Source organism: Clytia hemisphaerica, unplaced genomic scaffold (assembly GCF_902728285.1).
Source record: "Clytia hemisphaerica strain Z4C2 unplaced genomic scaffold, Clytia hemisphaerica genome assembly, whole genome shotgun sequence".
In the NCBI taxonomy this organism is placed as follows: Eukaryota; Metazoa; Cnidaria; class Hydrozoa; order Leptothecata; family Clytiidae; genus Clytia; species Clytia hemisphaerica.
The window spans coordinates 152,673-177,335 of record NW_027103354.1 but is presented as its reverse complement, the minus strand read 5'-3'; the positions used below and the strand labels follow the sequence as shown (position 1 = coordinate 177,335).

The 24,663-nt window shown below is 36.0% G+C and overlaps 1 protein-coding gene across 1 annotated transcript; it reads left to right on the top strand.

Moving 5' to 3' along the window:
- The first annotated feature begins 226 nt into the window (after positions 1-226).
- On the top strand, positions 227-24,460 carry LOC136820775 (Golgi to ER traffic protein 4 homolog). Its single transcript, XM_067077006.1, has 10 exons — positions 227-407; positions 7,788-7,866; positions 10,543-10,621; positions 11,154-11,229; positions 17,565-17,635; positions 18,189-18,327; positions 19,005-19,148; positions 21,511-21,586; positions 22,946-23,018; positions 23,423-24,460. Exons 1-10 carry the CDS (start codon positions 262-264, stop codon positions 23,512-23,514), a joined length of 975 nt encoding a protein of 324 aa, XP_066933107.1. The 5' UTR covers positions 227-261; the 3' UTR covers positions 23,515-24,460.
- The last annotated feature ends 203 nt before the right edge of the window (positions 24,461-24,663 follow it).

The window sequence follows — 24,663 nt, the reverse complement described above, 5'->3', positions numbered from 1 at the left end:
TTTCGGGCGCATCTAGTGAGCCATAGCAGTCAAAATAGGGTGGGCGGTTCAAGCTTTTAAGGCTACATAACTGAAAAGAGTCTTTTTCCAGAGAAAAATATTAAAAAAATGCTTTTTCAAAAAAGGGTATTTGATATGAAAGTTTTTGGTATGGTTATAAATTCATAATTTATTGAATTGGAGGAATAGGCGTGATATTTGCCCTTCTAAACACCCATAAACAACACCACCCACCTAAATTCCGGAAAAAAACAAAATCAAATGGGAAAGCGAAAGATGGCGTCCACAACTACGAGCACTTCAAATTCTAAATCGAGGTTAGACAGGATTCACCATAAGTTTAAAGCCAAAGTAGATGGTGGTAACTTTTACGAAGCAAGTCACATGATCAAAACACTTTTTCACAGGTAATATTGTTGTCCAGATCTAGTTGTGATCTGAGATTCTTTAATCCAGACCCCCGCGCTCGATAGGATCGATCATCGGAACGGCTCGATGACGGATCGATATGTGATCGATGGATTACTTATCGATCCGGATAGGAGATCGATGGAAGATTCAGCCATTAAAAAGTCTTGAGTATCGATCCTTCGTTGATCCATTATCGAGCTAGTATTTCAATCGAGTATGTATCGATTCGTCAACGATCGTTAATCGATTCGTCATCGATTGTTAATCGATTCGTCATTGATCGTAAATCGATTCGTCATCGATCGTTAATCGATTCGTCATCGATCGTTAATCGATTTGTCATCGATTCGTCATCGATTATAAATCGATTATGCATCGATTATAAATACCCGAGAGTACCATATCGGCCATTTTTAAGCCGGCCCCCACCGCTTTTTTAAGTTCGGAGCTAGGGCTCAGGCGAAATTCCGTAATCTAAACCTTCCAGCAGATGTTGAAACTTTCCGCGACCTTTTCCCAGAGCTTTTTTAGCGTGTCGAAAGAAAATTTCTACATCGGGGTGCCAGATAAGTACCGATAAGTAAATCCGGTTTGACGCCATTAGATCGATATGGATCGATTAATCAATATAAAAAACGGTCGATATTTTGATTGGATCGATAGAGGTGTCGATAGGTAATCGATAGGTGTCGATAGGTAATTGATAGGTGTCGATAGGTAATCAGTCGGGTGTTTAAGATAAAAACTGCAATTATTGCTCTTTACGGAAATTATTGCCGAAAACGGCAATTTTTTCAACGATGAAATGCTGAATCAGCAGAAAAGTAAAAAAAGTAAATAAATGAAAATTGCCGTTTTCGGCAATTATTGCCGTTTTTGGAAATAAAAGTTGATTTTATTATTGAACACGTGGTATTTGATACCCTCACGATAAGTAGGCCCACTGTGCCTCGTTTAGTTTTGTTTTCAACTGGTTTTTGTTGGAAATGCAGATAGCAAAATCGAGTCATATGTAAACAAATTTACAACGGGGGTTTTGTTATCTCTTTCTGGCTGTGTTTCGGCATCGATGCAGGATCTTTTAACATATTATTTTAGAACTTTCATGTTTTGAGCAACGAAAAATTGAAAAAATCACTTTTAAAAACCCGAAAAACCTTTTTCTCGATGCAATTTTACAATTTTCAAACACCTCTGACATCTTTGCCCTTAAAAGGACAACACATTTTGCTGATTCAGCATTTCATCGTTTAAAAAATTACCGTTTTTCGGCAATAATTTCCGAAAAGAGCAATAATTGCAGTTTTTAATTTAAACAACTATAACCACTGGTCGATGGTGTCGATAGGTGTCGATAGGTAATCGATATAGCGAGAAAGAATCGATTAATATTAGAGCTCGATTTTTAGAAAGAGTCGATAGGGTCGATAAGATCGATAAAAGATCGATGATAGATCGATGATAGATCGATAACTAATCATAAGCTTAAAAAATCTTGAGTATCGATCCTCTATCGATCTCCTATCCGGATCGATAAGTAATCCATCGATCACATATCGATCCGTCATCGAGCCGTTCCGATGATCGATCCTATCGAGCGCGGGGGTCTGGTTTAATCTTAGTATTTTCACCAGTATGGATTTTGTGTAACTAACCAAACCAGACGGTGTCAATCGAACAACTTCGAACGGAAATCGCAATCGAACCAATCGAACGCGATCGAATGATTGCGATTCGATTGCCGAACGCAATCGAATCTCAATCGAACGGCCGATTCTTGGGTAATATTCGATTGTGTTCGATTGCGTTCAAAGTAACGTTCGATTGGTTCGATTGATAGTCAACCTATGTTTAATTGGTTCGACTGATTGTAAATTACCTTCGATTGATCTTCGATTATGATTATTTTCGATAAGTTTGATTGCGATTTAATCAAATTTGATCACTCCTTTAAAGCTCTTTTTAGCGTGGACGGCCAAGTGCGTAAGTAACCGTACTAGAATGAATAAAATAGAATACAATGGAATCAATCGAACGCAATCGAACATAATCGAATACAATCGAACGTAATCAAAGCAATCGAACGGCAAATTCTGGGTAATATTCGATTGCGATTCGATTGCGTTCGACAATCGAATCGCAATTGTTCGATCGTGTTCGATTGCGTTCAATTGATTCGGCGTTCGATTCGTTCGATTGACACCGTCTGGAACTAACGTCGAAGATCTTTGGCGTACAACTGAAATGTTTTTGGCACATTGGCGTAAGGGTACTTACAAAGATTTTTTGATTTTCAGTTAGCGTAAAGTAATAATTCCAGCTCGGCGTACATGACTCCATAATCCATTGATTTTTAGCTTTCATTTGGCTAAATTTGCTTTTGCTTGCTTACGCTTGCGTCAATTTATTAATTATGTTGGCGCATGCGCCTCTTCCCATCTTGCACCCTTATTGAAAAATTGAATGTTGGTACAAAAGAAATTTTGCTTGGCGTGAGGCTTGCTGTACGGAAAAATATCTTCGGCGCAAGATTTTGTGGAATCCATACTGGTATTTTCAGGGTGTTTTATTTTAATCCAGACGTCCGCGCTCGATATAGGATCGATCATTGGAACGGCTCGATGACGGATCGATATGTGATCGATGGATTACTTAACGATCCGGATAGGAGGCAAAAAATTTTCAGGGTGGTCACGTGCGTTTGGTTTGGGAACGCGAAACACAAACGCGAACTACCCATGTCTAAACTTTTCAATATATCTCCAGAACTAACAGATTTTTTGAAATTCTGTAAAAAGGTCTTAAGTTCCTAAATAGTTTTTACTATGTTCTGTGAAAAAATCATAACCATCAGTCAAATACTCAATCATCTATTTAACAGTCCGTCACAAACCGCCATATAAACAAAATTCAACATTCTCACAAAAGTGGTCTTTTTGATTTCCCAAACATTCGCCTAAAGCGTTCACTTCCACAATAATTTATGTAAATTGCGATTTCGGTCAGTCCACAGTCGGGTTCAACATATACACGTGTTTTTATTTACGTGACCGAAGTGTCTACTAAAACAATCCGGGGGGTAAGTGGCGAAGCAACACAGCAGATTATTCGCAAAATAAAGAAATATCATTTGGCATTGACAATCAAATAATATATAAAGAAATTAAATAAATTATATTATATATTATATCCTTAATTCAAAAATCTAAAATTCATTTTTCATTCGCGAAAAAAAAAAAAATTAATATTACTAAGACGCCCCCGTTTTTTACTCTCGTTTAATTTCCGATCTCGGAACGTGCAAAACGCCCGTCCGCCCAATATCCACCCAATCAGCTTAAGTTCACTTTAATTGTCCTTTGACTTTCAAAAAATAGTATCTAAAAATTATGAATTTATAATAACTACAAAAAACAAAAAGTTTGATACTTCATCAGTGAAATATTCAATAAATTCGTAGTTTCAATTTTCAGTGGGCGTTTTTCTAGGTCTTCGTTTATCGTGCGATTTCTGCGTCACACAAACTTTCTCGGCCGCTCGTAATAATTATGCATTGCCAAATTTGGTTCTCCATTGTCAAGTCAGGATCGATGGTGACGTCACCTAAGCATAAAAAAGAAAGGATTTCGTCAGTTTTATGCATATATTAATTTGCGAGATATTCTATTCGCCGCGTGAGCGCACTTTTCATAGACTAGTCGGAATACTTTTTTAATACTCGCGGGATTGATGGTAACTTTTCATCTTCGTTATTTTTAAAATGAAGCACAACCGAAAAAAAACAAAACTTTAGAAAGTTGCGTATTTCCACTGAGTAAACGATTCTGACAATTAACAAAATTTGTGCAAAAAGAGTTATTTTGCAATAGAATGTCTTCATCTAGAGCTCTCTTTTATTCCAATTATAAAAAAATAAAGAGTTTTGTTATGAAAACACTTTTTATCGTCAAACTTCTATAGTTTCTGACAACTCTGACGGCCATTTTGTCTTATCGCCTCCGATTTCTCGCCAAACTCCAACAGCACACCATCGCGGCGGTTGGTTTGAGAAATCTCAAACCAGAAAAGACAATGACAACAGACCCTCTACGGCAATGAATTTTGAAATTAGCCGTAGATATTGGGTTTGTGTACAGACAACCCAAAATGTGACGGAGCTCGATTTTCAAAAAAAATAATTTCCGGCCGAAAATGCCGGAAATATGCCGGAAAAACCGGTTTTTTGACATTTTCTCAAGATTTCATCATTAGTTTTTTCTGATTTTTTGCTTAAAGATGCGTATTAACAATGCCGAAAACATGGCCGCAGGTTCGATTTTTGAGAAAAAATGTTGCCGAAAATGTTGGAAATATGCCAGAAATCACCTTTTTTCTGAATTCTCATTAGACTTTTTCCTTATAATTGGTTGTTTTTTCATTCAAAAACATTATTAATAGCAATGCCCACCATCAAGCATGTTTCAATTTTCAATAAAATTGATTTTTGAAGCCGGAACTATTAAGAGATCGTCGGAACAACCTATATTCGCCGGAAATACAGTATTTCTTGAATTTCTCGAGCTGTAATTTATATTTTTTTATGAAATTTTGCACACTGATGCAAAATGACAATACCTAAAATGTGACGGAGCCCGATTTCAGAAAAACATTTTTTCCGGCCGAAAATGCCGGAAATATGCCGGAAAACCGGTTTTTTGACATTTTCTCAAATTTTCATCCTTAGTTTTTTCTGATTTTTTGCAGAAAGATGTGTATTCGCAATGCTCAAAACATGACAGAGTTCGATTTTTTGAGAAAATCTTTCTTCCGGCCGAAAATGCCAGAATATGCCGGAAATCGGCGTTTTTGCAGATTTAAATTGGGCTTTTTCCTTATCATTCATAGAGGTTAAGTGTTGAATTTAAAGAGATATTATTTGTCAAAGTAGGGTTAAGAATATGAGGTTAACTGGCTCTGAGGTTAAGCTAATGGTCCTTTAAAGATAGGCTAAAACTGGTATAAAATATGAGGTTAAAGCAAAATAAATGATTAGGTTTTACTATTTAATGATTGGGCAACAAAGTAAGGCGGGGAAAACGAGGTTAATATTTCAAGTAGGGTGTAAAATTTGAGGATTTTTCAGAAAAACATCCAGTTTGTGAGGTTGACAATGATATTTCAGTCTAATTTTGGATTTCAGACAAACAGTAGCCTATTATTAAAAACAACTAAACATGAAAATTATATTTTGGTATAAAAAGTGAGGTTAACTGGTGTGGTATATCAAATTTGAGAGACACAAGTACCTGAGAAAGGGGTTAATTTTAAGCTTTCAGATAACCTACATAGAAAGGGAAAATTGTGTGATAAAAATAGTGGGATCCATTATTCAATGGTTGAGGAACAAGGTAAGGTAGAAAAAATGAGGTTAATATCTGTTAATAAATGAATTTTCTTTAGATTCTTAGGTTGCACCAACTAAGCTTCGAAGTTGAACCTCTTATGAATAGCATTTCTAGCTCAGTGTTGATTTCAATAAGTGTTAACCTCAAATAGCTAACCCTTTCTTCCACCCCTCAAAATTTCAACCTTTTTTTTTTAGGCGACATTGATTTGAGATGGTCCTTAAGACAGAAAAACTATGGAATTGGATTCGAATTGTTATTGAAGCGTTTTTTGAGGTTGACACCCCAAGCCAAACAGCCCCAAAAAGCCTTTTCTGTCCAATTTTGACTCAATAAAGACTTTTCCGAGCCAAATTTGAGTTTGGATGGCTCCCCTTATTATGCTTGGGTGTTTTTGTATTTTCAATGTTGCCTCGATTATTCAAAATATCTCTGAATTTTAAAGAAAGTGTTTTGGGCAGTGTCTTTTCGTGATTGTGGTTTTACATGATTTATCTGCCTATAAAAAGCAGAAATCGGAATGGCTAAAAGACAGTCCGGGAAGACATCTAGAGGTGAGCGCTCATGAGTTAAGGGGTTGTAACTTTTGTTTCTAAAGCATGGCTTATAAGCAGGTCCTAGGTCCCCCCTAAGAATTTAGGTGCCCCCTAGGATTTAGGTGGCCTCCTATTGGAAAAATATTCTAGGTGGCCCCTAAAAGTTCAAAAATCGAAAAAAGCTAAAAATTGAAATCGTAGATATACTTTTAGAAAAACTTTCTTTTTTGTCAAGTGTAATTAAATACAGCAGTTTTAAAAATAGCTACTACTAGGTCCCCCCTAGCTCAGTAGGTGGCCCCTGGCCAAAGACTATTTGTAGGTACCAGTTGCCCTGAGACCTTTTAACCCCCCCCCCCCTGCGAGCAGGGGGGTGTGAAGCCATGTAAAGCAAGAGAACAAGATTCGCGCGACATTTAGAACTGACGGATTTAATCTGGCCTTTTCTTTGTTTTTTAAGCAGGATATTTTCATAATATCTGGTGATGGGTTTTAATCTAGCTGTGTGTGCGAAGACTACATGGTCACACGTTTTGGATGGGAAATAAGTGGCTTCATTTTTGTCAAAAACTTTGAAATAATTTAAAAAAAAGATAGTATCATTTTGAAATTGAAAGAGGGGCTATGCTTTGATTTTCCCAAACTTCTTAGGGTACTTAATATGAACCCAAAATCTCATGACATCTAATCAAACGAAAAAAAAGTGACAAGACAAAAAGTCACTTTTCCTACCCAGAAAGGCATTTTTGAGAGCTTTTTGACCTATTTTTCGTAAATTTTGAGTTCTGTAAAAGTCTGGATGGCCATTCTAGGCTTTATTTAACCCTATACTATTATTTTGCACAGTTTTTGGTAAAAAATAAAAAAGTTTCAACAAAAACACTTTCAGAGTCAAAAAAGGTTAAAAAATAGGCTTTTTCCATTTTTATGTCACTACCGCAAATCAGCTACCCCTGGGGCGAACACTGGATTTTGGACTAGGGATGTAAAATTTGAGCCAGAAGTCTTCTAGTAGGATAAATTGTCCTCTTTATTAAATCCAAAAACTCAAAATCCAGTTTACACCCTATCATTACAAACATACGTGTGTTCGCGTGTCCTTTTCGAACACTTTCGTACCTTTTATTAAAAGTTTAAATCAATCTCTATTAAAAAAAACAACCTCCCAACCTATTTTAATTGATATATCCTAATTGTTCTCGTTTCAGCTTTCAATATAAACTTTGTTTCACAAAAATACACTTTTATCAACTAATATTGATATGTAATTTAATATCTTCTGGGCAAATTTAATTAAGGCCAAAAACAACTGAAAAAGCTTTACCTCGAAAATCAATCTAAACTATTCAATCACAAATATCTTTACCACAAATTTTCTAATTTCTAATTCTATCAAAGGTTACAGCTTTTTCCTTTTTATGTAATAGTTAAAAAAACATTATTATTTTACGTTCAGGTACAAATCACAAAAGAAAAACGAAGATGCAGAGAACGTTCTATACGAAAGCATTATCACATTTCTACAGCATGACCAGGTTAGTTCATACCTTTCTGTATTTCACCTCCTTATCATGAACCTTGAGGAGGGCTTGCTACCATCATATATCTTACATAACACTAGATAACATAGTTCGCATGGAATGAACCCCCCCCCCAGCCCGCAACCAAAATCTTCCTGAAAAAAGGCTAGGGGCTTGATTTTTTTTTAATTTCAGGGGGTACCTATGATCTCTGGGGGTACCTAACTTTTATACAGTAGGTCTGGGGGCTGGGGAACTATATTTTATATCTTGCTTTTATCTAACTATCATTATTCTTTTTGGACCTACCCCGGCGGAGGTCCTATAAATTCGTTTTTGTTCGTCTGTTCGTTCGTTATTAGCTTTCCTCATGATTGGTTCGTTAGTTTTTTCTGATTTTTTGCACAAAGATGCATAACTATAAACCCTCGAATGTGACGGAGCCCGATTTTCAAAAGAAATTTTTTTGGGCAAATTTGGGCCAAAAAACGGCTAAAAAATGGGTTTTTTTTTTCTGATTTTTTGCATGAAAGTAGGTAAAAGATGGCTTAAGCGGAATTTTGCAAAAAAATTTTGTTGGCTCAAAAAACGCATGTTTATCTATAAGAATCACTATTAATAAGCATACATCAATGTTCTTAGTCAAATTACTCAATTTTTTTATGAGATAAATGTTTTTTTTTGCTCAGGAGGGCCTACTTTTAAAGAATATGTGTGTTTAGACATGAAATTTTGGTTGCTTGGCGTGTTTTTATAGAAAAACTGGCCAAATTCGATATTTTTTTATAAGCACATTATCAATTACTTATGTATTAGCTTTTCTCGAGATTGGCTCTTTCATTCTTTACGATTTTTTGAACAAAGATGCATAACTATAAACCCTCGAATGTGACGGAGCCCGATTTTCAAAAAAAAAATTTTGGCAAATTTGGGCCAAAAAACGGCTAAAAAATGGGTTTTTTGGACTTTGTGAAAAATTAGATCATTAATTTTTTCTGATTTTTTGCAGGAAAGTAAGTTACCATCATAGGTAAAATACGGTTCAAGCAGATTTTTGCAAAAAAATTGTAGTTGGCTCAAAAAACGCATGTTTATCTATAAAAATCACTATTAATAAGCATACATTAATGTTCTTACTCAAATTACTCAATTTTTTTTATGAGATAGATGTTTTTTTTCCTCATGAGGGCTTACTTAGGTATTAGCTTTTCTCGAGATTGGTTCTTTTATTCTTTTTGATTTTTTGCACAAAGATGCATAACTATAAACCCTCGAATGTGACGGAGCTCGATTTTTGGAAAAAAAATTTGGGGTAAATTTCAGCTAAAAAACGGCTAAAAAAAGGTTAATTATAAAAATATACAATTTTTTCATTTCTTGACATATACTCAAGTCACAGGGGGTACAAATCACTGGGGGTACCTACTAACGTCTGTTGTTTCAGGGGTACCTATTTTCTTAGGGGGTACCTAAATCCCTGGTCCATGCCATGGTTCGGACCCCCCCCCTGAAGAAGAAGGGGGGTCAGAAATTTTCATAAAAAAGGGGGATAGTTTTAAGAAGGGGGGCTTACATATTTTATTGCGTGAGATGCTAGGCAATTCGATCTGCCTAGTCAGGGTGCAGTATGCAGTGCTGACGAGTCCTAATAAGGACAAAATGCATATGCTGCTCTGCCACCCAAATCTCCTGAAAGAAAATAGTTGGACAGAAATTCTATGAATTTCTTCACATATATTGTAGATTATTTTCAAGCACTGTTATGAAATTTGGTCTTCATGAAAGGAAGTTTTCTGTTAGAGCAGTCTGAGAAAAGAAGAAAGAAGTTTATTATTTCGCTTTCTCTCTCTAAAAATATTTCACATATATTTGTTAGCTATTCTTGTCCAAACTCCTTGGGGATAGGCGTTTGTAAAGGTTCTCAAGAAGGGGGGACTTCAAAATTTCGAGGATTGTGCTAGCAAAATTGTGACGTCACTTCATCCAAGATGGCGAATTATGTTGTTTCAAATAAAGTTGGAGAACTTCTATCTAGTTTTTTATATAAGATATCAATGGCTACTATCCTCCAAATGAACTGATTTCAATGATCTTTAAAGAAGAGAGTTTACTTACAACGACAAGAAACAGTATTATGGCTGATGTTGAGGTTGAGGGTTATTGAAAAAAGGACCCTACCGTAAATCCTCGAATAAGCGCCTAATTTTTCAGGCTCTAAGGGGGGCGCTTATTCAAGCGGGGCGCTTGTTCGAGCGGGGCGCTTATTTTTTATTGCAGAAATTCGTATATCAACAAATTCGGAATCTGCTTAAACTTAACTGTTTCAAAGGGTTGATTTTTCAAAAAAGGATGAATAAAAGAAAAATTGGAAAAATCCAATTGACAATTTCTATCATTTTATTCTTAATCGTTTTCTTTCTTTTTAAGACACGAGTATCTACTCAATATCTTATTCAATCAATAACAATATTCGAATAAGCGCCCTTCCCTGGAGCGGGCGCTTATTCAAAGGGGGCGCTTATTCGAGCGGGGCGCTTATAATATTATTTTAACTAAAAGGGGGGGCGCTTATTCGAGCAGGGCGCTTATTCAAGCGGGGCGCTTATTCGAGGATTTACGGTATTGGTTCTCCAACAATGCAAATGGCTATGTAAGACTGTATATTCCAATTTTCATTATCATCTTGTTTAGAATGAGAGCGCATACGAACTAGGGAAATTATTGATCGAACTTTATCAATCTATAGACCATGATATAGAAACTGGTATAGGTAGGTGTATTATCTTTGAGATATTGATTAGAGAACAAGAAAAGCATTGATTTTGAAATCATTTGTAAACCCTCTTTTCACAGACCCACTAAGACCCCTTCCCACTGGAAAAATTGTTGAAGATATACTCTAATTTTTGTCCCCACTGAAAATAATCAGATAAGCAAAACCTCACTGCTAAATATTGTGCTATTCTTTCTACCCCCACTGAATTTTCTGGCTCGAAATGAATGGAACTCAAATCCCCATCCATTCAAAACAAGGGAGTATCCCCATCGAGTTTTCTGTCCGTTTTTTTTTACCCCTACTGGCTGAAATAAATCCTAACGGGTCCATGAGAAGGGTTGGTTGTCTTTGTTAGGTAAGACATGTATTGGTTAAAGTATATTTTAGCCTTTCAATTTTTAACTAGTTGGATGGATATTTAAAGGCGAGTTAAGACTGGAAATATCACAACACTCTCTCGTCAAAAGTTTTGAATGAAATATTTTAAATGAAGAATTCATTACTACTCCATTGCTTTTATTTACAGGAAAAATTTTGGAAATTATCAAGAAAAGCACAGAGGGCTCACCAAGTCGAGCTGATTTCATCGAGTCTGCTTTAAGGTATGCGAAAGTCCCTTTCCGTATGATAGCCAAATTTTTCCCATCGCCTTTCCTATCGCCACTTTTGATCAGCCAGGACGCTGGCTATGTAAAATAATAACTTCAGTTCGATAGGCCGCAGACTGTTGTCCACATAGACGCGGTATGGCCAGAGAAAACAGTGGAAAGATTCCGGGAATGTTTTACCTCCTCCATAATTTGTCTTTTTCTGGAAAGTTTTTTTTGTTAGATTTTCTTGAGATTCAATCAACATGTTGTCAACAAAGGTTACCTTTGATGGCTAAAATACAGTAGAGAATTAGCCTATCCCTATGAAAGGAAATTTTCTCCTTAAATGAGAATTCAGACAGTGTTCGCCCCTGGAAGTACACGGAATTTTTCTGTGTGTGGTTGTGTCAAGTTGTTTTCGACCGCCGGTGGCGGTTTCTTTCATAGTGGTACGCTAATCTCGTTTTGCCTTGGCTCATTACTTTGTCTACCATTTACTTTCGGTTTTTTTAACTAGATTACCCAGGTGTTTTTCTTTTTTTTCGCTGAATGTCTTTTATTCGGAATTGAATAATCGAGACATGAAAAATGACTTTATTGTAATCTGCTTTCAATGAATAATCTAAAATGTACTGGAGATGACATGTAGGCGTTAATAATGTGCGCGCGCTCTTTTGCGAGCGTGATGCGTGATTATCTGGTACCAGATGTGGAAATATGCTACGACACGCTTTGCTCTGAAGGTCGGGTATATTTTAACATCTGGAACCTTTGCATTACGGAATTTCTCCTGACCGCGTTCGTAAAATTTAGAAAGAGTCTGGGGACGGTAAAAAGTTACTACTGCCCCGCACTAAGAGTACACATGCAAAAAAAATTTCCCGTGCGATTTCTACATAGTGCTCCGAACTGAAAAATGTAAACAAAGCAGGACGCGAATTAAAAATTTATTGAGAGTGGCTCTAAACCCAAACCCAATTACAGTTCAATTTATAGCAATAAAATGCGAATTCTTTGCTGCTACTAGTTTGTCTCCTCACATCGAATGACAATTTCACCTATTCAAGATCTTTCACTGCCTAAAAAAGTAAACAAGCAATGTCACGAACCAAACAATTAAAAGAGAGTGGCCATGAGCCAAATTTCCCTCAATCTAGTCCAATTTATACAGCAATATGTGAACTTTTTGCTATTTGCAGAATCACTAAGCTTGCCTTAACACACCAAATGAAAATTACACCTGCACTAGATCTTTCACTACCTGAAATATGCATGTCAGCCTCTAAAAATAGAGTTTGGCGAAACAGGCAAAGATGGTTGTCTTTTTTACCAAAAAATAAAAGCTTTGTCCCCAAGATACTAATACAATATATGGGAACCTCCCTCCAACTTTGTTAGTCTTTGTTATTGATGAAGGAGGATTCTGGCTTTTCCAAATAAACAACACACAGGTCATGATATGATCAACAAGTTTGTTGATGTGGGTTGGGGTTGGGGGCGGTCCGCTGCTCTGCATGATGGAGGGCGGTCAACAGGCTCTAACTAAAGGTCTAAATTGGAATGCAGCAATTTAAAATTTCAGCATAAAAATGATTGGTAAAAGTAAATAAAACATACCTGATATGCTTTCTTTGATTTGGCCTTTGAAAATATAACCAGTCAACCACCAAAAACAAATAAATAACAAAAGATAATAATCAATGTCAAGCATTTTTAACTTGGTGCACTTACTAAGAAATTACACTAGGTACTAAATATGATACTGAAAAAGTAATGAAACTGTCAAGTTTCAATAAATCCACCAAAATAAACCAAAAACAGCCAACAATCGAAGGTTTGAATATTTCTCAAGCCTTCTCAGGCAGCAGAGATTTTCATGCTAAATTCAGTCGGGTGCAACCGATAGTCAAGCAAAAAGCGTAAGGACGGCTAGACACGACTGTGATGCGGTACTTCAAAGGATGACTACTATAGGTCTCCGATGGTATATTGGCCCGCTCCTTCAGAGCTTTAGCGTGGGCGGCCGCCAATACGCCATCGGAATATCAGATAAGATGCGTGATGGAAGGCGGTCGTTTCAGTGTGGTTTAGATCCACACTGTGACCTAGTAATATAATACTTGCTCTAAGCAACCGATTTGTTTGATTCTAGACTCAAAGTGGTTTTGGGAAATATGTATCCTCTTTTAAGTACATTTTAAAGCTGATGATGTAATGGTGTTTAGTCGAGGGAAACTGTGAGAAATCGATTTTTTTTTGAAAGAGAACTTTTTGTTGAGATTAAAAGAGAAAGTAGTTTGTAGAGACGAGCGTGCTTCAACGCGAAGAATGATGTCGTGGAAGTAAATGAAATACTTGTGTATGCATTACAGATTACGCTACCATATGTGTTTTTATAAGAATATCTATAACTCATTGTCATGAAATCATGTTGAATAGTGCTCGATGATAAACAAACAAGATACCAGAGCCAGCAAGTAAAATTTAAAAGTTCCTTTCAATAATTCAGTACATAACTTAAAGTTTCGTGCTTCTGCACTTGTTCAAATGTACAAGAGATGTATATATAAAAAGATGAATATTTTTAAATGATGATAGAAATGCTCTGAAAATGAATCGGTTACCAGCGTTTGAAGTTAAGCTATATTTATCTACTTAGTTGCTCGTTTTCTGTATAAAGAATTGCCAAAAATATCTCGTCTCCAGATCTGGTATCGCAACTGCTGCACGATGTTGTGGTCTATCAAAAATCTGCAACCTTTTCTTGCTCCTTAACTGACTATTGACTCTCTCTAATTCGATCTTCATTGAACCAAATGTGTTTTTCGAATTACAGAGAGTATTTTAAACCACTTTCCAGCTGAGGGGACCAATATATTTGTTCGAATTATAGAAAGATTCGAATAATAGAAGTTCGAGCTCGAGTGAGTTGAATAGCAAGAAAACCCTCGTCCGTGAAATGACGTCATTTGACAATTTATGCACTTGCTGTCATGAAAATAAAGAGCTGACGTCAGCTCAATGCACAATCTTCACCTTTGTAAGTGACTCAACATGGGACAACATGATGCTTATAAAAAGTGTTTAATGAACGCCTACACTCTAATACATACTTCAATCCGTTTATTGCATTATATTTTATCTGGTACCATGCTGAATATTTTGTGCTTTTCTAGTTGCGGCATGCTTTCCCGAATACTACTTTCCCGACAGAAAAGTCAACTGCCTTTGCCATATTACTCTAAAGTATAATAAACGTTGAAAAGATACTAAAACGTTACAAAAGAGAACTTCCATGGCAAAGTTTCTTTCAATTTTTCAACATATTTCTTTATCCTAATCACGGATAGGTCTAACAAAAACTGAGAACAAAAGTGGGGTCGGGTCGACGGGTCGACGGGTCGGCCTATAATGGCGGTATACATTTTAAGTTTTAGCCCTAAAAATGTTTTTGACATGTTCCTATTTTCACACTTTTGTTAGTACTTTTGTTCATTTTCTTAAGAAATCGGGTGATCTTGAGTCCAAAAAGCCTTAAAAGGATCTTCCATCAAAGCCTTCTGTTCTTATAAAAAACGTGTTTAAGAATTGTTTTTACATCTTTCATTTCAAATTAAGAATTTATTCTCCTGTTAAACTCTCTACCAAGGAAGGTCAGTTCAACTGTGATAATTTTGATTTGTTTAAAGTGTTCAGGCAGGGTTATTAAAAAATGCCTTTTCTCATATATGATACAGTATGGATTTGGGATATCAAGTTTCATATAACGTTTTATGTGTACATTATGTTTTTCTCTATCTCTCACTCCTTCGCTTGGAAGTGACATTTGTGATTTTGAAGACAATCCATTTGTCTGTTATGTTTTCTACATATGTTTTGTGGTTTAGCATTTATTAGGTTTTTGTTTTCTGTAGATGTTTAGATGTTTCTCTAATCAATTCGTATAAACTATAGTATAAAACAATGCTCTATTGTTTCTCTAGGGAGATTTTACCCCTTTTTTGCGAGATAATGAGAAATGACTGATGGCTCCATCGGCCCCGGCGAGCCATTTTGAGTTAGGGGGGGGCGACAAAGAAAGTTTTTACACCCTCAAAACACCTTAAAACGTTATCTAATTGGGGAGAATAATAGTGTTTATGGTTTGATTTGGTCTGTTAAAAGTTGCTCTAATGTACATAAGTTTTTATATGGCATTGTCTGCAAAAAAGTAGTGGGGCCATGGCCCATGTGGCTGATTTTAGATCGATCGATCGATAAATAGCTGAAAATTGACAAAATTGTCGATTGCTGACGGAATATCAATAGTCGCGTCTTCTTTACAGAATATATGGTTTCCCATTGCCAGAGAAATTATTATGCTAAATTTTGACTTTGTGTCAGCTTTTGTTGAGGATATATTCCACTTTTTGCTACTGCGCATACCTGTGCGTGCGTAGAAGTCAGAAAATCGGGCTTTTTTGTCAAGTCAGCAGAATTTGCATAAACATAAACATCCAAAATGGCGGCACTTCATTATCGGAAAAGTAGCCTATAATTGGTTAGTTAGCCAATGAAAAAACATATTCTCATATTTCTGTTCTCAAAGTTCAATGTTATATCAGATTAGATGAAAAAGTTCCTTTGGCTTTAGGCAATGAAACGAAAGTGAAAAATAGACGTGACTATTGATATTCCGTCAGCAATCGATATTTTGTCGATTTTCGGCTTATTATACTATAAAAAATAGTCTAATTATACCCTATGATAGGCTAAACAGCCTATGGTAGGCTAAACAATTTGATGGTGTTCTTGACTGATTGAGAACCGTAACATGTACCAGACTCTTCTTCGCAGGAAAAGAACCGCAATAATACGGTTTGTTACGGTTGGGCGCTATCCCGTGTCACAGTTTGTTGCCTCTGCGGAGAAGCGTATAGCTTTATTGTTATTATGAAAGCTTCCTTATCGATGATTTAGCACCAGAAAGTTACTAGAGAAGCATAAGAAATTCTCTAAAAGAAACCGACCATAAAGAGTAGTTCAACAAAAACTCTGTCCACAGATCCAATAGTGAGGTTAAGTAAATTGGTAAAATCACGACGACGAACGAAAATTTAACAGGCTAGTGAGTTTCAACCAATCAAATTTCGTATTTCCACTAGCCTATTACATTTTTCGTCCGTCGTCGTGATTATCCCGGTATACTTAACCTCACTAATATCTACGGCTAATTTCAAAATTCGTTGCCGTAGAGGGCCTGTTGTCATTGTCTTTTCTCATCTGAGATTTTTCAAGCCAACCGCTGCAAAGGATTGCTGGTGAGAGAGGGGAGACGATCAGAGAAGTGTTGCTATTTACAAATTATACTTCATCGCAGAGGTCTCCGTACGGGAATATTTTATCAAACAAACAATGCGCACAGAGTGTACTATGAAGCGATAAACGTGATATGAACTCTGGTACAGAGTAAGCAAAAACTGGCATTGTTTATCCATTGCTTTGGGGAGTTTGTCATTTGGGGAAAAAAGAATCTTTTCATCAAGTGTTTTGTCATTCGATTTTGTCATTCGAGTTAAAAGTGACGTCTTAAAATCAAATGAAGAAGTCGCAAAAATGGAATAGACGTTATAATAAGTAGACAAAAGGGCCATGGCGTCTAGTAAACAGACCGGGGTGGGATCAGACCTCTTTCCGCACTATGGATCGACACACGTCTAGATTTTTTATAAAAGTAAAAATCGCCCGTGGTAGGGCCTGGACTATAAGAACCGAGGGAGTTGATTGGTTACAATCCTCGTCAAGGTCTTAGTAGTCTCTACAGAAGGGTTGACGAAATCATTCAATTTTGACGTCACTTTCCCGATGACGTCGGTAGTTGTTACACGGCAATGAGATATCGGACCTGTGGTTTTCAAAGTAGTCTCGACAAACGGTGCTTTAAACTATCACTAAATTTAGCTAGTTTTTTAGGTTTCATGATCTAAAAATAAATTGCTGAATGCAGTTAGTCACTCTATGTGACGTCACTCACCTAGAAAACTAACTGTTTGTTCATACATTTTGATCGTGTGAACGCACCAACCCTTTTTGCTTGATTTTCACCACACACTAAGTTATTCTTTATCCAATTGAAAATACTCATAAAATCAATGATAGACCTTTCCATAAATTACCTCACGAACATCACTTGCCTCGTATTCAAACAATTTCCCTTGAGACATTAATTGATTTTTTATGAATAGAAGGTAGTTTTAATAAAATCCGCTGGGAGTTAATCACAATGGCAATAATTTCAAAACGAGGCAAGTGATGTTCGTGACGTAATTTATGGAAAGGTCTATATATTTTTCGTTTCTATTTTCCAGTTGGACCACGAAAGATCACAAACACGGTCATGTTCGTTTACATGAAGCAGTCGCACAGAAATACTGGGAAGGTTGGTATAAATCAGTCCCAAAACCTTGAAAACCTTTATATTTTTTGTTCTGAACTTTCAGTTGAACTAGAATCTGAGAATGTCTGTTTGTATATGTCCTAAATACTTTACGGCAGTTTTGAGACTTCAAAAATAGTTGAGTTTGGCTGAATATAGGACTTATTCATTTTGATATTTTGATTTTTGTAGCCTGGGGATGAGCCAAAACGAGGCTAAAATTTCGGGGAAGACTGGAGGCAAAATCTGCACACTAACACACTTGCTCCTTATAATCTTATAAAATTGCTAAAATTTACAAAGGGGCTTTGAATGATTTGAAAAATACAAAAGTTGAGCCAGTGCAGCTAGCATGTTAGGCAGTTGGCCATGTTGGGCAGTTATGTAATTCTTTCTCTTCTATTCATGATACGCACTATTGCAATGTCTTCCACGGACCCAACAGCTGATTGGTTGTAATTGACGTAAAAACAGTCAATACGTCATTTACAACCAATCAGCTGTTGGGTCCGCGGAAGACATTGCAGTGGTGCATAAATCATGAATTCATCTTTAGAGAAGAACTATTCGAGCGCGCGACAACATATCATCCACACCACAAATGGTAGCTTGTGCGCGTCCTTTCTCATTGAATATCATGTTGTGGTTGGATTCCCTGGTGAAATCGACCTTTTCGTAACTCAAGCTGTATTACAGTAAGTAGTAGACTTTATGTATCTGTGTTTTTACTGCGATGGAGACGGTTTTCTTCTGATTTGTCTACTTTAATGGGATAAAATTTCGCGGGGAATTAATTTCGCAGATGAGGAGTTCCCTGATTTTTCGTGTAATTTCGCGGATCAGGATTAAATCTAATTTTTCTAAGGTGACTCCAAATTTTACAAAATCGGAGTAGCAAACAGAACTTCTCTCAAAATTTTGATATTATATTTTGTGAAAATTCGAAAAATAACGCAGAGATTTTCTTCAAAGCGGGGTTTGAGTATTCTGATTTGCGGGACGAAAAACTGACGATAGAAATTTGAAATTTTCGCGGATCGAAGAAAGATTTCAATTTCCCCGGGTACTTAATTTCGTGGATGGGGCCCTTCCAAATTTCCATTGGGACTTAATTTCGCGGATTTTCGAGAAATCCGCGAAATTTAATCCCCGCGAAATTTTATCCCATTAAAGTGACTGACGGAGGACGACTTTTACCGTTCTCGATTTCACGGGTCAAAACTACGGGTTGTTCCAAATCGCCTATATGGGACTTTCTGTCAACCTATTTGAAATTGTCATTTCGAAGCACTTTATCAGTTGATCTTTCTCAAAGAAAGCTCATGCGAATTGTATTTGTGACTGATTTCACTGATATCATTTTCTTTTTCAGGTTTTTATGCTTGCGAAAGATCTTGATAGCAAACGCCACATTTTCCAATTACACTGCAAAGCATCCTGGGATCAAACGTCAAAGCCATCCATTCAACCAGCCTCTGCTTAACTTTATCGCTTTTTTACTGTTGGCTGTTGAAAAGTATATAGCAATTATACCTTTTGATGTGTTTCCTATTATGTGTTGATCACTGATTTTTATTTACTTCACTGGATCGGTGTTCTATTCTTATATTTTCCACTATAGTTTTATATATTGGTCACTGATTTTTATTTACTTCACTGGATCGGTGCTCTGTTCTTATATTTTCCACTATAGTTTTATTTGTTGTTCACTGATTTCTATTTACTTCACTGGGTTGGTGCTATGTTCTTATATTTTCCACTATAGTTTTATGTGTTGTTCACTGATTTCTATTTACTTTACTGGATTGGTGCTCTGTTCTTATATTTTCCACTATAGTTTTATGTGTGTTCACTGATTTCTATTTACTCACTGGGTTGGTGCTCTGTTCTTATATTTCCATATAGTTTTGTGTGTGATCACTGATTTCTATTTACTTCACTGGTTTGGTGCTATGTTCTTATATTTTCCACTATAGTTTTATGTGTCGATCACTGATTTCTTTTTACTTTACTGGGTTGGTGCTCTGTTCTTATATTTTCCACTATAGTTTTATGTGTTGTTCACTGATTTCTATTTACTTTACTGGATTGGTGCTCTGTTCTTATATTTTCCACTATAGTTTTATGTGTTGTTCACTGATTTATATTTACTTCACTGGGTTGGTGCTCTGTTCTTATATTTTCCACTATAGTTTTATGTGTTGATCACTGATTTCTATTTACTTCACTGGGTTGGTGCTCTGTTCTTATATTTTCCACTATAGTTTTATGTGTTGTTCACTGATTTCTATTTACTTCACTGGGTTGGTGCTCTGTTCTTATATTTTCCACTATAGTTTTATTTGTTGTTCACTGATTTCTATTTACTTTACTGGATTGGTGCTCTGTTCTTATATTTTCCACTATGGTTTTATGTGTCGATCACTGATTTCTTTTTACTTCACTGGGTTGGTGCTCTGTTCTTATATTTTCCACTATAGTTTTATTTGTTGTTCACTGATTTCTATTTACTTTACTGGATTGGTGCTCTGTTCTTATATTTTCCACTATAGTTTTATGTGTTGATCACTGATTTCTATTTACTTCACTGGGTTGGTGCTATGTTCTTATATTTTCCACTATGGTTTTATGTGTCGATCACTGATTTCTTTTTACTTCACTGGGTTGGTGCTCTGTTCTTATATTTTCCACTATAGTTTTATGTGTCGATCACTGATTTCTATTTACTTCACTGGTTTGGTGCTCTGTTCTTATATTTTCCACTATAGTTTTATGTGTCGATCACTGATTTCTATTTACTTCACTGGTTTGGTGCTCTGTTCTTATATTTTCCACTATAGTTTTATGTGTCGATCACTGATTTCTATTTACTTCACTGGTTTGGTGCTCTGTTCTTATATTTCCACTATAGTAGTTTTATGTGTCGATCACTGATTTCTATTTATTCCACTGGTTTGGTGCTCTGTTCTTATATTTTCCACTATAGTTTTATGTGTCGATCACTGATTTCTATTTACTTTACTGGATTGGTGCTCTGTTCTTATATTTTCCACTATAGTTTTATGTGTCGATCACTGATTTCTATTTACTTCACTGGGTTGGTGCTCTGTTCTTATATTTTCCACTATAGTTTTATGTGTTGATCACTGATTTCTATTTACTTCACTGGGTTGGTGCTCTGTTCTTATATTTTCCACTATAGTTTTATGTGTTGATCACTGATTTCTTTTTACTTTACTGGATTGGTGCTCTGTTCTTATATTTTCCACTATAGTTTTATGTGTTGATCACTGATTTCTTTTTACTTTACTGGATTGGTGCTCTGTTCTTATATTTTCCACTATAGTTTTATTTGTTGTTCACTGATTTCTATTTACTTCACTGGTTTGGTGCTCTGTTCTTATATTTTCCACTATAGTTTTATGTGTCGATCACTGATTTCTATTTACTTTACTGGATTGGTGCTCTGTTCTTATATTTTCCACTATAGTTTTATGTGTCGATCACTGATTTCTATTTACTTCACTGGGTTGGTGCTCTGTTCTTATATTTTCCACTATAGTTTTATGTGTTGATCACTGATTTCTATTTACTTCACTGGGTTGGTGCTCTGTTCTTATATTTCCACTATTAGTTTTTGTGTTGATCACTGATTTCTTTTTACTTTACTGGATTGGTGCTCTGTTCTTATATTTTCCACTATAGTTTTATGTGTTGATCACTGATTTCTTTTTACTTTACTGGATTGGTGCTCTGTTCTTATATTTTCCACTATAGTTTTATGTGTTGATCACTGATTTCTATTTACTTCACTGGATTGGTGTTCTTTTTTTCCACTGTTTTTTAATGTCGTCCATTTTCATTTTGTATCTTTTCAGAGGGAATATCGAGCAATTCAGTTTACTATGCGAAAAATATCAACCATCGATACACCGTGACCCGACCTACAGCGCTGTGAGTGAACCCTTTTATTCTTTAGAAAAATTTTAGGTACAACAATTCAAATTATGGCTTTATTTTAAATTAGACAAAATTAGAGTCGTTGATTATCCGTGTAATACAGTATTAGTAATAGTAATGATATGCCATAGAGCCTGAACCTTTCATGTCAAAAAAGTCCCGAAAACCCTGAAAACACTTTGTCTGAAACATTTTTTCTAAACCTTTCATGCTTTTTGGGGGTGTTTTTGGCAAAAATCATTTCCCAGAAACACCTTACCTCTCGAGGTGGTGTGTTTTCAGCATTTCCTGTGTTCCTGGGATTTCCATAAATCAACTCCCAAAATGCATTTACCTGAAACACCGGCAAGTTTCTGAACCATTCAGTGTTTTCTCTGGTGTTCAAGGTGTTTTTCAAGACGATTTTGAAGCTCTTGCATTGTCCTGTCGGAAACAATAAGATAAGAATCGGGTTAATCGGGTTAGAAAATCGGGAAAAAATCGGGAAATTTTGCCAGTCGGGATTTTTTTTAACAGTCGGATTGATTAAACAGGACATTCGGTGTTTCTAAAAATTTTGAAAACTGAACCATTCGTGTTCAAAAGTGTCTTTTTGCAAACCAGGTAAGCAATGTGTTTTTAAAGACATGAAAGGTTCAGGCTCAGAGGGAGATTAGGGATTAATTCCTCGAGTTTCATTTTGAAATACTTTGAAATAGTACGAACGAAGTGAGGGCTATTCAAAATGACACTCCGCGGAAGGATAATAGCGCGCAACCTAAATAAAATCAGTCATATAGTTATTGGTGTTATAATATAATAATCGTAACGAGATAATATTGTTTGTATATTTGTCCCTTTTTGCTGATTTCCTGCTATGTCTGAATTAGTCGTCTCTCATGCTAGATTATATTGAGATACACAATAAGAGCCGGTTAACCGGATTTTACACGTGTCACGTGGTATACAGCCATCGATTGATCGATGATTTGTTTCATACAAATTTAAGATCGTTTATTTATAAAGATTTTTTTTAAATGAAAAAAATTAATTGTGCAGTACACAGTTAGTGAAGTCTCAATTCTTCGCCACGGCATGACGTCAGAACTGGGGTACAACAGAACACTTACTAAAGATTAATTATGTGTTTTCACTAAACATAATCTTTAAGTGAGTTAAACCATAGTGTTTGTTTTACCCTCGGAATTATTAAATCTTATTGGTTGAAAAAGATGTCACATGACTTTCCGTGGCAAAGAATAGCTCGAACGCAAAAGAGCGGGCCGAAAATATGTCTAAGTTTTAGAAACATTCCGTACAATGTTTAACATTTTTCTTGTTTTCTTGATGTTTATTTAATATTTTTTCGGACAGTATTTGGACAAGATTGGACAGTTATTTTTCGGACTACCGCCACCACAACGTTCCGGTATGGATGGTATGATTGGTAAGTTAATACATCTTTACCGATCTCTTTTGAAGGGGACTGGATCTAACATGCGTAAATGAGTCAAGTATTTCAAGGGATTGGTACCAAAATCGTAAAAGCTTAGGATCTGGCGATTAAAAAGTTTTTGAACTTCCCAATAAGGCTGAGAATAGCTTGGAGTTCACTAAACCCCTCTAAAATCGAAATATCCAATGAAATAAAGTGGTAGCTCTGAAATTGCCATTCTCGCCCGAAATTTAAATTCTGAGTATCGTTAGAATATCCAAAACTCTTAGCATATTGACCTTGATTGTAGAGCTAATATCAGGAATAGTGTCTCAAATGTTTAAGATCTAACATTGGAAATTTTGTCAAGTGTTAATTAAAATAAACAGTAAAACTTCTTCATTTTCTTGTCATAGGTAACCTCATGGAATCTCTGTTTACCGGGCCTGGGAGTGAGGCTATCACCGAGGGAGAAGATATCGTCATGGAAACAGAAGATATAGATTGATTGATTAGATTTTTTTGTACAGTCGGCTAGATCTAATTCGAAACCTAACGGGATACTTATGCTTTATTCGAATAACAGAGAGATTTGATTAATATCCTTCTTGAGATAGATTTCGATATAGGATGATAATTTCGACGCAACTTTACAAATTTTAGTCACATGTTTTCTCAAAACACTTATGACAAAAGCTCATTCATTTTGAGAGGATTGCGAGAAAAGTTTAATTTTTAATATGCAATATCTTCCACCGACCAAACAAATGATTGGTTGCAAGTTACGCATTGGCTGGCTTTGACGTCATATACGACCAATCAGCTGTTAAGTCCGTGATGTAATGCCAGAAGACATTGCAATGGCGCATAAATTATGAATTTACCAAAACGAGTAAAGAGAATTAGTACTACAGTAAACTCCCGCTTATTCGAACTTCAATCATTCGAATCTTTCTATCATCCGAACTTATTTCCAGTCCTCGCCAAGGAGAAACCCTCTTAAAATACTTTCTATGATTCGAATCTCTCTGTAATTCGAACAAATACAATTCCCCGTTCGAGGTCGAACTAGGGAGAGTCCATTGCACTTACTGCATTCAACGTTTGTTGTTCTTCAGTTAGATAGGATGGTCAGTGCATTTTCTTTATTCCTTGTAACCTCGTTAGCCTACACCAGGGTATTCTCTGGCGTCCATCAGTAACGTAAATAAGGCCTGGAATGCACAGTCGCTTTATTTTGATGAATTCAAAGTTCCTTTATATCCTCGTTCTGTTATCGGAATTCCTTCTTAATAATAACAGTGTTTTCAATGTGGGGTCTCAGACTTTCGGATAGCCACCCTATACAATATTACAGCCTGTGCACCATTCATAGAAAGAAGCTATATATATTTTTCAATCCAATATCATTATAAAAAATGTGTTTTTTTAGGAAATAAAAAAATTTGATAGTTTGTTTTCGACTTGTCCTTTATTGAAATGGTCTGGCATTTTACCAATCACACTTTTGCGAAGTTTTGTATTTTTGCGAGATTGTATTTAGTTAGTATTTTTGATACACATTCGACTCTTACTAATTTACTCACGTTTCTCACAGGAGACCCGGTAGGATTTTTTCGGCCAGTAGGGTTTACCCTACTACTCGATATTCCCATGT